Source organism: Tachypleus tridentatus, chromosome 7, assembly GCF_004210375.1.
Source record: "Tachypleus tridentatus isolate NWPU-2018 chromosome 7, ASM421037v1, whole genome shotgun sequence".
In the NCBI taxonomy this organism is placed as follows: domain Eukaryota; kingdom Metazoa; phylum Arthropoda; class Merostomata; order Xiphosura; family Limulidae; genus Tachypleus; species Tachypleus tridentatus.
The window spans coordinates 29542583-29559536 of record NC_134831.1 but is presented as its reverse complement, the minus strand read 5'-3'; the positions used below and the strand labels follow the sequence as shown (position 1 = coordinate 29559536).

The 16954-nt window shown below is 32.6% G+C and overlaps 1 protein-coding gene across 2 annotated transcripts in view; it reads left to right on the top strand.

The window, feature by feature from the left end:
* Positions 1 to 16453, top strand: part of LOC143255359 (ammonium transporter Rh type A-like) — a 28620-nt gene extending 12167 nt beyond the window's left edge. The window contains exons 5-10 of one of the 2 annotated variants that reach the window (XM_076510879.1): positions 45 to 208; positions 3090 to 3227; positions 7540 to 7673; positions 9574 to 9755; positions 12370 to 12506; positions 14377 to 16453. In XM_076510879.1, coding sequence (XP_076366994.1) covers positions 45 to 208; positions 3090 to 3227; positions 7540 to 7673; positions 9574 to 9755; positions 12370 to 12506; positions 14377 to 14445 — 824 coding nt within the window. In that variant the 3' untranslated portion in view covers positions 14446 to 16453. Of the gene's footprint in view, positions 1 to 44; positions 209 to 3089; positions 3228 to 7539; positions 7674 to 9573; positions 9756 to 12369; positions 12541 to 14376 lie in introns of both variants that reach the window. The other variant, XM_076510880.1, reaches the window with a different exon arrangement.
* Positions 16454 to 16954: the final 501 nt, after the last annotated feature.

Below are 16954 nucleotides of genomic sequence, written 5' to 3'. Positions count from 1 at the left end.
TTAAATTACATGCTTATTCGACCCATCTTGTTTTTTTTTTATAGGAACTATATACTTGTGGCTGTTTTGGCCCAGTTTTAATTCCGCTCTTGGTCTAGGAGACGATCGACACAGAGCAGTCATCAACACATATCTCTCCCTAAGTTCGTGTGTACTAATTAGTTTCGCCACTTCTTCTTTAGTAGACGGAAAGAACAGGTTTAATATGGTAAGTTACTGTATAACACTATCAAGAAACATGTGAAGCTACTCGTGATAAATGTCTGTAAATACCTAAAAATATGGAGAAATATGTGGCGAACCTTTTAGACAAACGACCTAGATTTTATTTGTTATACTTCAAAATACATATTGGTATTTGTCGGTTCGTAAAGCAGCATTTGTTAAATATCTTGTTAGCCATAGAACGAATATTAGTAAATGAAGTTATTTCGGCTTAATTAAGACAACCACAACTATTAAACATAAATATTGGAATATATATGTATATTTACCTTTTTACCATAAAAAATAGGCAAACATCTGAATTAAGCTAAAGTAAACTTGATTTAATATGTAGGACTTTTTTTTCCCTATATTTCACTAGCTTTTAGTGTTTAATTCGTGACTTTTATGGAAAATAGTTGTTAATTTTACATATAATACTAGCGACCAGTTACTTTTGGTAGCGAAACAAGACTAGCTATAGTTAGATTGCTCATGGTAAGTGGTTGTATCTTTTTATCGAAGATCAACAACAAATTAATATTTGTATGAAAACATGGTTTGCTACAGTAAGACTTACCTAAAAATGGATGATCGAAACTCAACGATGATGAACTAATGTATTTAATGTTGCATACCTTAATACATTACTACTGATTTCAGACTCCAGAATGGAGAAAATTTTTATAAGGCTTAAATTACAGCACATGATTAGCCAACAATAAATATGTCTAGTCGGCAAAACTAATTTCTTATCGTAAATAACGCTACTGTTTCGTTAAAAGTAACACACTGTCTTCGCAATACATGCAACAAAATACTCCTCAAGTTTAATAACTTGCAGAAAGCTAATCCTTTGCTGCTGATTAACATATTACCTACGTAATATATGCAACAAGGTATTTCTCAACCAATCATGTACTGTTATCGTAAAGCTGGGTGCAAGAGAAAGTATAGCATTGTATGAGTTATGGCGATATAACTGTTATAAGACTAAGAGTTTAGGTATATGACAGGTAGGTGTATTTTTTGTAATTCATTTAAGAATATCAACTGATACAGATATTGCTTATTTTATCTTCTGTTACTATTACACCGCATTTCATCATCTGCTAGATGCACGTTTTACCGTTGTCAGAATGAATCACCATAACGTTACTGAAGGTTTGTTTTATTTTTAATTCCACTTTATTTAGATGAAAAAAGTTTCAGCCGTAAGGGCGTTATAATGTACGGTCAATCTCACCATTTGTTGGTAAAAAAGTAACCCAATAGTTGGCGGTGAGTGGTGATGACTAGCTGCCTTCCCTCTAGTGTTACACTGCTAAATTAGGACAGTTAGCGCAGATAGCCCTCGTGTAGGTTTGCAATTTGAAAAAAAGATTAGCCCCTATGATACGAAAAACCAGACTTATAGTATTTTAATAACAGAGATTATAAAGCGCAAGAGGAGTTAAAACATTCAAACATTACACCAATCTGTCTTCTACAGAAAAAGTCACGCAACGTTCTATTGCAAAACTAGACTAAGTTATTAGTTGAGATGACGAAGGCAAACAAATGTCAATATTATCACTCTTTTTAACTAGTCATGTGCCCTCTGGTAGACCGATGGCAAGTTTATGGACTTACAACATTGAGTTATCTGGTTCGACATGTTGTTGGCTTAAGCTTATGTTATATTTTCATTTTAAAAACCATCAAATAAAGGGAAAGGAAACCTCAAGTGCTAATTTTTAAGAATATTGTTTAGTAAATTCAAAATCTCTGTTGGATTGAAAACATATAAAAAGATACACCTATCTAAAGACAGCAACAAATATTTCAAGGATGTTTAATGTGATTTTCGGGCTTCAAAGCTGAAGAAAAATTTATAATGTTTAAATGCTTTTCTATAATTTTTTGTTGACACTACTCAAGCATTATAAAGAAAAAGTCAGAATGTAATGTTGATATGTTTTCCTAGAACTTTTTATTGACAGTATTTAAATACCAAAAGTGACAAAGATACCCAGTCACTATCTGCGGGTCTTGGGCTCTAATTCCGTTTACAAAGATAACTCACCTTTTCAACTGTGTACGTGTTGTATGTGACGGCCATTCCCATTTTCCGTTAAGTAAGAATAGTCCATAAATAAAAGTGGGTGGTGTTGACGAGCTGTCTTCCCTCTAGTCTACCACTTTTAAAGATGAGACGGTTAGATAAAATAGTTGTTAAGAATCATTGCATGAAATCCAACAAAAAACGATAACAAAAACATAAAATGTTTAATAATAAACGATTTTGTTATTTTTGTTGAAAAATAAAACCTAATAAGTAATAACACCGCAATACCAATTCATGAACAAATAATCAAAGACATTGTCAACATTTCTTATGAAAGAATTGAAATTCATCCTTACAACAAAGCTAGGCATTTGACGATGAAAAAATGTATTTGTAATGTCATTCTTCAGAAAATTCAGTTCTATGAACATGTTACAGTTATCCTTTCGTTTGAAATTCTTGAAGTGGGTGTCAGTCACACTTCACCTAGTTTCATTTCTGTTAAACACAGTCGTGTTTTCCCCATTAATTAAAAATATTAATCAAAAACACTTATTTTTCTTGATTTTCCGTTTTATAATTAGAAAATAAATTTTATTGTTCCATGCATTAGTAAAAAAACTTATCTATATTTATATATATTAATTTTATGTTGCATTTTACCATGTAGAAAATAGTTATTTGTTATAGAAGACTCTTGTCCGAAATTCAAAAACCGATTTTTTATTCTTTTGGAAGGAACATGGCGTTATGTTTAAGACCATACTGTGCCTCTAATTATTAAAAAAAATCGAATAACAGAAAAAACCGGCATCAACATTTACGTTAATTAATATAGGTTCACGTTCAAAACGCCACCATAGCTGGAGGTGTCGCTATAGGAACAACCGCTAACATGATGACTCATCCTTATGGTGCAATGATAATAGGAGGACTTGCTGGTTTCATTTCGGTTATGGGTTATCATTTCCTTACGGTAAGTGTGAGATGTTTAATTCTTTTGCGGTGACATTTAGAGGACTTACTGATATCATTTCGGTTATGGGTTATTAGTTCCTTACGGTAAGTGTAAAAACTTTGTCAATGATACAAGCTTCGATGAATTTATTTCTATTAGAAGCTACTACATCATTACGGTAAGTGTGAAATGCTGAATTTTTTTGCAGTGATAATAGGTAGTTTCGCTGGACTTATTTGGATTAGAAGTCGCCATTTATTCAGTTCAAGTTTCAACTATTTAAATCCTCTGGAAATGGTAATAGAAAGCCTTGTTAGTTTAAGTTCAGTTATAAACTGTTACTTAACTATGATAAGTGTAAAATATTCAACTATTTTGATTCCAAATAGGGTATTCATGTGTCAGTAAAATTATTAACTTCTAAAATAAGATTATCTGCATATAGAAAATAACCAATTATATTTTGAAACAATAATTTTTATTACTAACAAATCTTGATTTATTACACGCTGGTGCTCTTCATACTACGTGTTCACTGATTCTCTCTAACTGATCAGTTATCTATTCATCGAACAATTGCAATGCTTTATTTGGTCAAAACACAGTACTTGGAAACACGTTCTTACTTAAAATTACTCTTCTCATTTTATTGTTGCTCAATAGATGTTTACATAAATTTAAAAGTATGGTTCAAACTGAGCTATGAACTACGAGTGGTACATGTCATCAACATTTATGTATTAATTTATTAGAAGTGGATTCCTTCCATTATATACTTAAAGCTTTGTTGTTAAAGGCTGGTTAGATATGAGCTAGAATATAGCTCTTAGAGTGGGCATCCTTTCATATGTGTGACTTAATAATTTGTAGAACTGGAAAAGGGTAAACATATTGGTTTGATCTTATATTACAGAATGCTTTATTATTTAATTTAAATCATACAAAACGTCCATAACTTTCTATCCGTATGCTACATGATTACTAATAATTTCTCTGAATGTTCTGTTTTGTCTAGTTTTATTAATATTTAACATATCTTAGAATGGTTGTTTTTTTTATCCAGTTCTATTAATATTTTCTTTATCTTTGAAGGTTCTATTTTATTCGCTCTCACACTGGCACAACGGTGTGTCTGCAGACATACAACACTAGAAATCTGGTTTTGATACCCGTGTGGGGGGGTAGAGAATAAATAGTCTATTGTTTAGTTTTATGCTTAACTTCAAAACAAAATGTTTTATCCAGTTTATCAAGGTTTGGTTTGGTTTTTGGAATTTCGCACAAAGCTACTCGAGGGCTATCTGTGCTAGCCGTCCCTAATTTAGCAGTGTAAGACTAGATGGAAGGCAGCTAGTCATCACCACCCACCGCCAACTCTTGGGCTACTCTTTTACCAACGAATAGTGGTATTGACCGTAACATTATAACGCCCCAACGGCTGGGAGGGTGGGCATGTTTGGCGCGACTCGGGCGCGAACCCGCAACCCTCAGATTACGAAGCGCACGCCTTAACGCGCTAGGCCATGCCAGGCCCCCAGTTTATTAATAATTTTCCTATCTGTATTAACTAGCTTTATTAATAATTTCTATAACATTGAATACTTTATTTTATTTAGTTCTATTAGTCATCTTTATATTATCGAGTGCCGAATTTTCTGTTTTATACGAATTTATTTATCATTTCCTTATTGTAGAATGTTCTATTTTATTTAGTTTTTTATTAATAATTTTCTTATCAATAACTTTTAAGATTATGGTCTTAAAGTCTTCCTTTGAGTGTTCATTAATTGTGATTTTTTTTTTACTTATAATGTGTGATACTTTTATGATATTACAACTGTTCATTGAATATAGCTTAAGATACTAGTGACACGTATAAAATTTTATTTAACGTGCATGTGAGGGGTGTCCAGTGGCTTATTTCGATAACAAAATATTAAGTAGGAACTAATTAATGTGTTATCAAAATAAATGAATTTAGTAAGCTGCATTTCATATATCTATATCTAAATGATATTTTATGTGAAATAGATTTAATATGATTTTACCAACGTTTTCTATTATAAACGGAAAAATAACCGTTCCATTCAACACAACCAAGTAACAGACATATATACAGACAAATGAAAAGTTCAGTAAAGATGGACTTCTCGTAGCACTAATGCTTGATTACATACTAAGTTTTGAGTAATTTTAAAATGATTTTATCATTAGTAAAATAGATATCTGTGGACATAAAACAAGTCCAATGTTTTAGTGTTCTCTTAAATCGATCTTCTCTGTAATAACGTCTGTGATTCGAATATGTTGAGACACACCATGTAGCAGTTTTGACGAAACGTGAAAAGCAAATTACCTTTAGTTTCTTTAGTATAGATGATTTAGTTTCGACATTTTGTAACAAGTGGTCGATTAGTGGTAGTAATTTTTTAAACCACTATATATATATATATATATGTTATCTTATTGTTTTTTATATGCAGTGGCTGTGACATATATTTCAAGGATTTTGTTATTTTTGTAAGGTTTCCGTGAAATGTCAAACTCTTAAGTTAAGATTTTCAAATGAACTTTTTTAATTACACATAAGCAGTATTAAAAGAGTAACTGTAAAGATATCGTGTAACATATTTATAAAAAAATTATTTGCTTCAAGGTAACTGTTACCATTTGTTATTTTCTTACATTAAAAACCACACGCTAATCTGAAGCTCTCTTACTTTGTTGCATGCTGTTTTAAAGACAATCTTATTTTCCTTAGCCGCTATTATCTCAAAATGTACATTATGATTCAGTGAATGAGACAATGCATATTTAATATATATATAAACCAGTACGCACGTTGAAGTGTATAACTTAAACACTGAGTTTGGATTTTATGAACATAAAAGAAACAACTATTGTATTCCATGGTAAGACAGCAATATGTTTACTGACTTAAAACTCTAAAAACGTAAGGCTTGCATTCCCAAAGTTTACATAGTGAGCGCAGATAGTCATTTGTGTTGCTTTATGCTTAACAAACAAACAAAAAAAAACCTAAATGGTTAACGCCTGACATTAATGTTTTTTTATACAAAACTTTTGTAACGTAACTTAGAAAATCTACATTGCACTATATAACATACTTATAAACGCCAACTTTACAAATCGCTTTGAAAGAATGCAATAATTTTTTAAACCTTCTTACTCAATAAGAATGACCGATGTGTAGAGACAAAACACTAAAAAAATACAAATAGTTGATTAGTCTTACAAAATTAGTATTTTCAAAACTAACCCCTTTAGATTTTTTAACTTTAAGCATGAACTTAACTCGGGCAGTTCCTTAACATTCGATTTAATACTATATATATATATATTCTGAAAATATATTGTCCCTAAGAAACAAGGATCAGCATGGCCAGGTGAATAAGGCACTTGACTCGTAATCTCAGGGTCGCAGGTTCATATCCCCGTCACACCAAACATTCTCGCCCTTTTAACCGTTGGGCCGCTATAATGTCACAGTAAATTCCACTATTCGTTGGTAAAAGAGTAGCCCAAGAGTCAGCGGTGGGTGGTGATGACTAGCTGCGTTCCCTCTAGTCTTACACTGCCATATTATGAACGGTTCGTCTAGATAGCTCTCGTGTAGTTTTGCGCGAAATTCAAAACAAACAAACCCTAAGAAACAACTTTTAAATAATGATCAATTCGTCTTATTGAAGCAAATTATATAATCAAATTTCTTAACATATGTAAAACATTATTTTTTTGCAATCTTCTAATGACGTTGTTTCCATAAGGTATTCATAGAGTTTATAAAAATTGTTTTGCATATAGGGCATCATTACGTAGGATTGCATTTTTAAACGTCTAAAACTATAAACAATTTAATATAACACAAGCTGTTACGAGGTAGGTGAAGCTCAAGTTCATTACCATTAATTAAAGCATATGTGTACAATCACGTTTTGTTCTATTAGACATTGATGTCAGTTATTCTTGATGAAAAGAAGCCCACTTGAAATAAAAATGTATCTTAGAACGTCTGGTATGGACATTAACACTTTCATTGATAAGCAGAGAACATCGATTTGACCTTCCTAGATCATCTTCAGGTTAACAAAGAGAGTTTGCAACTCACTGTTGCCGGGCACATGTCTGAGGGACGAGAGTATAAACATGTCCCTAAGACAAGACATGTATCAGATGTTGTTCTCTGCTTATCAATAAAAGTGTTAATGTCCATACCAGACGTTCTGAGATACATTTTGATGTTAGTTAAAGGTGTGTTCATAGAATACTCAACTTTAATGTTTGTCTTAAAAACAAAACAACACCTTAGCCATTTCTGGCCAAGTACTGCCGAATTCACGATACATGTGGAGTCAACAATCTGCATGGAATGCCTGGGATCTACGCAGCATTGGTTAGCGCCATTGTTGTGTCATTGGCTTCGGAAGATAACTACGGTTACAGGTAAGCCTAACTGGATTATATGAGCCAGAAAGAATACATCATTCTTCGTCTAACTTTATGCCAAACCATTCTTGTCATAGTGTAACATGCACGTAACAACCTGTTAATTAACTACTTGATTTTATTTATCGTAATGGTGTACTCTTTTTAATTTTCAGCTCATTTAAACATTTTATAATTTTTTATATAGTAGTCAAACGTTTGTTGACTCAAAATGCCGTACAGTGTATTCACTAGATATTTATATTATTTATTTGGGTTTAATAAATACAACCAGAATGAATGGTATCAGAAATTTAGCTTAAGACTTGTACTGTTTATCTGTCAGAACATATGCGCTGATCGTTCAAAGACGGAGTATTTAAATGTAGTAGTTCTAATTGTAGTAGCTGGTAAAAAATGTGAACTACCGTTATTTACATTTGCCGAAGGGTTATTTAATTATCACCGTTGCTGGACCGTTATTGTCAAACATTAATATTTCTAAAATCAAATATACTCTTCAAAAAAAGAAACGCAAAAGGTATGTTTTTTTTATTTTAAAGAGAAATATATGTAATAACGTTACAAGCTCAGAGTATGTGATGTTACACGTGTTAAGGCAATGATTGTCAGACCAAAATGACAATAAAAGTTGTGCACTTTGAAAACGGAGGAAAACAACGGATTTTTCGCCAAAACGCATTCGTGTCCAATAAACTTGTTTGAGAGATCTGCATGTTCTGCAAGTGCAACATGTGCAAAATCCCTATAAAAGTGACGGGTTCTCGGTTTCCATAGCTCAGTGTTAAGCCACCGACACACAATACAGTTACGCCAAGACTGACTGAAGCACAACGCAACAACGCCATTGGTCACTTGGAAGCAGGCGAATCTCGATCAGATGTTGCCAGAGCTGTGAATGTCCACCCAAGCACCATCACAAGGCTATGGAATCGTCACCAACAACATGGATCAACTTTTGACCGTCCACGATCTGGCAGACCTCGTGTGACCACGCCCGCACAAGATCGCTACATCTGGTTACGTCACCTTCGGGATAGGACCACCACTGCGACGTCTACTGCCTCAACCATACTAGGGCTGCGTAGGATTTCCGATCAGACCGTACGCAACCATCGACGAGATTCTTAGACCCCATGTGCAACCCATCATGGTGAACGTCAACGACGTTTTTCAACATGACAACGCCCATCCTCACACAGCCCGACTCACTACTGTCTTCTTGAGACACCACAACATCAACGTTTTTCCCTGGCCCTACAGATCACCAGATTTAAACCCCATCGAATATCTTTGGGACGAGTTGGACCGACGTCTGCGACGGCGACAACCTCAACCGCAGACTCTACCTCATCTTGCAGCAGCTTTGCAGGCTGAGTGGACAGCCATTCCACAGTATGTGATTCGTCATCTCATCGCTTCCATGGGCAGGAGATGCCAAGCAGTTATTGATGCTCACGGGGGGCATACTCGTTATTGACGTTGAGTGACGTTAAACTTTAACTAGTGAGCGTGGACTTCGCTTTTGCAGACTTTGGATGTTCAGCAGTGAATGTGCAAAGTTTCACACATGTCATACAGAACTACCCGGAATAAACTTATTAACAAGTTGTCTCAAATTTTGCCTTTTGCGTTTCTTTTTTCGAAAAGTATATGATAAAAAAGTATTGATGCTCGTTTCACCTATTTAATGTTAGAAGCGAAATGTAAACGTTAACTTTAGGTATGAAGATGTAGAATAACCGAAAGGTAAAATACAATTACACCAATAAAACTGACATTTTTGAATAACCTAGATACAAATACATTCGTTTGGTCTTCAGATTATATACTGAAATATAACTCGGATGAATCCCATCTTTTAAAATATGTGATTGTACATTATTACTCCCATCAGCTTGTACGAAATATTTGGTTATATGTCACCGGCAGCAAACTCCAGCAAACTCGCAGAGATTCAGTCTCAGTTTCAGGAGATTGATCCTGGGAAAGGGAGGACTGCAAGTCTTCAGGCTGGCTTCCAACTCATTGCTCTAGTTACCACTCTTGCAGTTTCAATAGGAGGAGGATTAGTGACCGGTTAGTCTACATCTATTTTATAGGTAGAATTATCTTGTTATCAAGGCTAACTGACAATGCATTATTATAACAGATTATTGTGTCATAGACCAATGGTTCTCAAAATTTAGTAACCCCAAGTCCTTCTTTGATTTAAAATTTTCCGAGGACCCATTAATGATAGATGTTTCGTAAAAATATTCCATGTAAATGAAAAGTTCTGTTTCAAAGTGAAATGTCTTAATTCACATAAATCAAATTATGGTAAATTACTTTTAATATATAAATCATACTTTTGTAGGGGTTTTAATGAAAATTCCAATGTGACTTGCAAACCTCCTCAAATACCCTCGCGGACCCCAGTTTGACAAACGCTGTAACTTATAACAAATAATTGTTTGATCAATATTTATAAATATATATATATATATAAATAAAGCTAAACGAATTTGCTACAAATATATAAAAGTGCTCATATTTATAGTTACTAACAACTTCAGATCAAATGTAACTACATTTTATGACTAGATTTAGGGACTTAACAGTATTTTCACGAGGTAATATATCTGAATTATGGAAATGCAATAAACATCGGAGAGAAATTTTATACATATGTATTCCAGTAATGCTGGTGAATTTAGTGACAGTAAAGTTCCAGAAAATCTATGGAGAATGTCCTACGTCAAACGGACGCCACTGTTGCGAATAATTCTAATGTGTTCTAATACCATCAGAAGTCACCCTCATGGCATGACTACAAATGTAAAGCATATAGAAAGAAGCTAGACAATATCGTAGGTTCACAGCAATAGGAATTATAGATAAAATAGTACCATTTTCGTTTGCTCGACACGACCAGATGGTTAGGACACTCGACCCACAATCTGAAGATTGCGTTCAAATCCCCATCCCACCAAAGAGATTTATATTTCAACCGTGGTAGCGTTATAATGTGACAGTCACTTCCACTATCAGTTGGTAAAAAAGTAGCCCAAGAGCTGACTGTGGTAGCTGATGACTAGCTTGTCTTACACTCCAAGTTACCACTAGAGGGGATGGTTACCACAGATACCCCTTCGTGATGATGAGAGATCTACTTGAAGTAAATTTTTTTTTTATCAAGACGGCTGGTATGGATATTGCAAACTCTCTTTCTGTTAACCTGAAGATAAACTAAGAAGATTGAAATGTTGTTCTATACTTTATTTTAATTAAAATGTTCAGCCCTTTTGTAGCTTTGTACGAAATTCAAAACAAACCACATCCTTGTTTCTTTCAGGATACCATTTCGTCTGAGTCCAGATTATCACGATTTCTGGATAGATTGCCAATATTTGTCCGATGAAATTTTTGTTTAATCGTTTTAGCAAATTATTTCAAAATACGGCGGAATTTTTGTAATGGTGTGGAATATCATTTACGTAGCTGAAAGTACACTAAGGATGAGTCACCGAGGCTCAATATATAATAGTTCACTAGCAATGTTTTATACCCATTTACATCAGAACAAGAAAGTTTTCACGTGAGATGATATTCTTGCTCACTGAGTCCGAGTTACTAAACGATGACTTGACGAGCAAATAGGGTACTCGCTGGGTTATAACTCTGTTGAGCAGTCCATTCCTGATTTCTTCCTGTGAAAGCGTCCCAAACAACCATCTTCTACAAGAAACCTTCATCCATGTTGTTATTTTCTTGGAGTTAGGTACATTCTACTAATCCATAATTTATATTTTTTTTAAAAACACGATATATGACAGCATTTCTGTCTGAAATAGTGCAAAGACAGATACATTAAATAGTAACAGTAATAATTGTACCCTTCTTTCACATTTTATTTTATTTTTTAATAAGGCGTCATTCGATGTGGATTGGTTGTCTATTTGCATATTGATAATACATATATATATATTAATGCATATAGAAAAATACTAAACAAATAAACCTACTATAGATAAAATAAGAAGTATCAGTCAGTAAACATATACGTATTTACAAGAGAGGCTGGTGATATCCCAGTCTATCAACGTTGCCTTTCTCCTACTCTATATATTTGTGATTTTGTTAATATGTGCTATCTTAGTAGTTTTACTTCGTTGTTGTTGAGTTTAACGTACACATTAGGACATCTCTATTTACATTGTACACAACAGATAAGCATGTCACCAGAGACATACTAATCACTGTTATTTGCATCAAGGTCTAAAGTAATATTTTGTTTGTAGTTTTCTAGTATACAGATTCATTAAATTTACTATTATATGGATATTCATTTTGTAGCATTAAGCCTATATGATTTACCTTAGGCTATAGTTAATTTAGAGACTAGAGATAATATTAGCGTACACTTTCAAAATTCCCCCCCCCTAATGGCACAGCGGTATGTCGTTGGAGTTACTCGCTAAAACTGGCTTTCGATACTCGTGGTGGGCAGAAAGCACAGAAAGCTTATTATGTAGCTTTGTGCTTAACTTCAAAGAAACAAATCAGAACGTTTTATTTAGTGTGCCAAGCTAAGAAATATGCACATTTAATTTACGTTAGCTATAACATGTAAACAAAAACATAATTCTACATAGTTTTGTAATTGTGTTAATTATTAAAATAGTGTTTTTTTCTATCTTCATACGTGTAGGTTTTATCTTGAAGTTGCCTTTCTTGGACTCTCCCAACTATGATCAGCTGTATGAAGACGGGGAATTCTGGGAAGTGCCCGAGGAAGAAGAACATGAAGTCCAGCCGTATTTCAATCGAAAGGACGACGACACAAAGGTTTAAGGAATAAGAAACCTCTTCGATGTCATGTGTACGTGATGCACTGTGTGCACACATAAGGGAAGCTTCTAACATTCTCATCTTTGTTTTCAACCGTACTTTCATCACCTTTTTAGTCCCTCTAAAACCCTTTTCTTACACTCTATCAAAACTTTTAGTGAATATTGGTGAGATTTAGACATTTTAGATAAAAATGCAATATTAAATATAATGTTACTGTTTATTTAAGACGAAATGGAAAAAATATATAGATTGAGATCTTGAAAAATGTTTATATTACTATCGTAAAATCTTTGATGGGAAATTTTGAGTAAAGCACAAGAATAATGGACTGGATATACCACTATTACTTTGGAAGTGAACAACATTTATGAAGTAATTATACATGCATATTTCAATTGGATGCCAGTAAACAAATGACTTTGAGAAACAGCTGAAACGGCGCCATCAGCCTCTCATTTATTACAAAGAATAAACCAGATAGTACGTATAAAATCGATGCATGTTAAATTTCAGATCGTTAATAAATAGCAAGCATGCATCACAAAACTATCATAAGATTAACACAATGTGAAAACGTAAGAAGATAGAGTTTGGCAGATTTTTCGAGCTTAAGCTGTTCTAAATTTTATATTAGCTTTTACAGTTTAAAATAAAGAAACAAAACAACAACAAAACGTTATGTTAGTTTCAAATTTTGAAAAAGTCGTAAGTTTGATTTCATGAGGGTGGAAGATATGCCAGTCACGACTTGAAATTCTATTACAGCATCAAGTATTGTACAAGTATCGAACCAAGTGATCCATCTTGTTCTCGAGTCCATGTTCTTATGGAATTTTTTAAACTCTTGAGAAAAGTCATACCTAAGCAATGAGAAATGTTCAGTGTAATAACTTTATTGTGACTGTTCATAAGCTTTTATTAGATTTAACACTCTAAGTTGTATTCGAAAATGAATAAGGCATCTTTATTACGTGATGGACTTCAGAACATTATTTTACATATAACAAAGCAACCTAGCGGAAACAACCATTGTACTTCTTATCCACTCTGTAATCCCACGAAGACTAAACCTTAAGACCTTTTTGTGCTATTTAAATCTCCGTCAGCCCTACCACCTTTTAATCCTGGTATTTCTGTGTACTGTCTAATAACTCAATAGTCCCTCAGAGTTTAATTCTTGAGAATGATAACTTTCAAATTAAATAACAATTCATTGGCTAACTTTAAAGTACTTGTTCAAACTCCTAATATTCGCTTTAACATTGTACATTTGTTTGGTTTTATTTAAATCAAATTAAGTACTAAATACTAAGTTAAATTTTGCAACTCTAAAAAAAATTCACTATAAAAGTTAAGTTTCTGTATCAATAAAAGTGAAATATTTTACAGCATACTGAAGTCTTTAAGCTTCTAGAGATGTTATAACTGAACCATAGAGTTTTACATTAGAAGGTGCTCAATTACCAGCAACAACAAAATATACGAATATTCCATTAAATACGATCTAACTTTCTTCCTACCGACTATTCATTGAACCTCTGATAAAATACTGAAATTGTTGCGCTTGGATTAACTGTTAAAAGGTTCAGTAATTACTGTAGGAGCTTTGTTGGAAAAAGGTATATCTACTTTTGTCACAATAATTGATTAAAAATATAGGTATATACAGATATTGATAATACATATAGATAGTTTTTGTTTAATAACTTCATAACGAATAATAATTGGCTCACCTTGTTTCACTGTTACTTGAAAGGTTTTTGTTTGCGTATCCAGTTTGTATTATATGATAAGAATGTTTACATGTTGCTGTATAATGTAACAAATACCTTAATACTAATAAGATATATTTATTTGTTTTCAGGGGAAACTCTTAAATCCTTTGAACAGCCCCACTTTGCAACGATTCACTCGCAAGTTCAGTCAATATTAGAGGAACAGCAAATATCATTACGTTTACTGAACAAAAGAACTAACATTAGGTTTAAGTAATTCGGAATAATAACCCAAGTTTAGGTTAGTCACGAGCCAATTTAACCCTGAATGAAAACAACAGTGGTTCATGACTTATGCAGTTATAATATATAATACAAGTAATACTATCTTGATGTGTTTTTAATGTTTTATAAACTCACAATAATTTAGAATGGAACCCGAAACAAATCGTAACTGATAAATAGTAACATAATAAAAAAGTAAAATTACCAGTATATTTAATATATTCTACTGCAGGCATCATAAACCACAATGATTAAATTATAACCAGAAAGAATTCACACCCATATATGTAAAAACGGCTTGTTTTGGTTGAGAAATTTTTTTACGTAGAGGAGCGAACAACGTTTTGACCTTCTTCGTCATCATTGTGTGAACGTGACGATGACCGAAGAAGGTCGAAACGTTGTTCGCTCCTCTACGTAAAAAAATTTTCTCAACCCAAACGAGCCGTTTTCACATACATATTTTTCTCTACAAGTTGGTTTTCTCGACATCACTGATTATTAAATCACACCCATGTAAAACTGACAGTAAATCAAACATTTCCTATATATCAATCAACGTGCTATATTTCTATGCTAGGCAAAAAAGGGATTCATTAGTATATCACAATCTTTAATTTATCATTTAAAAAACAAGTAGTTTATTTTAGTCAAAACCAATAACAAGTGAGGTCAGGCTTTAATGGCTAATCTCAATATCATAGAACGAAGTTATCACAGTTTGAGATTTCATTTAGTTATTGTTCGTAGTTTTGTGTACACAAATATTGTTTTAATTTGAAGAAAACACCTTTGTGTACAAGTTTCCACGCAAAATAATTAATTTTTAATATCTCGTATCATTCGTGAATATAGAATAAATAAATTTATATTCAAGATTAAGAGGACATTCTTGCATCAACTTTATAATGTTATAACAAAAGGAGAGAGGAACAGATATTAACACATAACACAAAAGATACGCAAGATATTACTGTCTGTATTAGAATATTCCGATGAGACTTCTTGCCATAAGTTACAAATAAGTGCTCGTAAAATCCACTATGTGTTTAAACTTTTAAAAATTGTATAACTCTATATCTAAGTTCAATCTTTATTTGTTTTCGTCACACGATCTTGAAAGTCACTATTCAAGTTGTAATAATGTCATTTTATATTGATTTCTAACTTCAACTAAAAAACACAATAAACTCTTCATTTTTATCTTAATGTGCATGTACCAGTAAAACTAAATTAATTCAAAATAAATTTCAATTTCTAATGAAAACAATGCTAACTTATCTATGTTTGTGTGCTTAGAAGAAACATTGCAAGAATGCTTATTTCAAAAATACTATCATTTGTATTCTATCTACGGCTTAAACTGTATCATCAGTTTGAAAATTTTCACATGCGTATTAAAATTTGGAGCTAAAACATTTATATTGAAGTTCTTGTGTCACAAAAATATCAGATATAAAATGTTATTCCATAACTATCATCAGTGTTTACACTTATGATAATGCATATAGGATTCATTACAAACTTCTCGAGCCTTACTTTCTGCATAGATGACCGTTAGTAATATGCGTTCATAGAAACATGAACCTTAATTTACGAGAATAATATGATTTATAAGGCGAGATATCATTCGTAACTATTTAATTATGCAACGAAAATATTTTCTAAATTTCATTAATAAGACTATATTTATCGATTCATATTAGTCATCACACAAAATGAATAGTAAATCTACTTTTGGGAAGTGTTTTACACTAGACATTGATATTACAGGTGGTTGTTCCAACTTTATTTTTAGTTTCGTTCTATTAAGAATGGAATTGATCATGTGTTATTATTTTTGTCAAAGCAATATTTTAACATCTTAGTTTTAAGCTACTTTTTACTGAATTTTGTGCTAAAAAGGAATCTTTATTATAAATAAAAATATATTTTGTGTCATATTTGTGTTTTATTGTCCTTGTGATTGTTATTCTCTTAAAGCAAAGCTTCACAACGGGTTGTCTGCGCTCTTTCTAACGTGAGTTATAGAACCCTAGATATCAACATTGTATTAAATAAACTTATTACTAACAAGCTAGTATACATAACTGGTAATCATTCAATGCTGGGTCTTTCATGATGGATCATGAGGTAAAAAATAAAATGTCGTACATCTATTTATTTGAATTAATTAGGGAACAGTAAATATAAAGTCACGATATATCGGAGTTGCAATAAGTTAAAAACCTTACAAGCGTGAAGATATTATGTTCTATCATAATGCTCAACAGTTGGAAAATTCGATCCAATCCAAGATATACTATTTTAAGAAAGTCTAGGACGATCAACTCAGTTGTATGAATGATCTAAGTTACAACAACACAAAATTAATATAAAAAAGTTGTTACACCATATAATATTATATATTTAAAAACGGCTGGTATGGCTAAAGAAGGCACT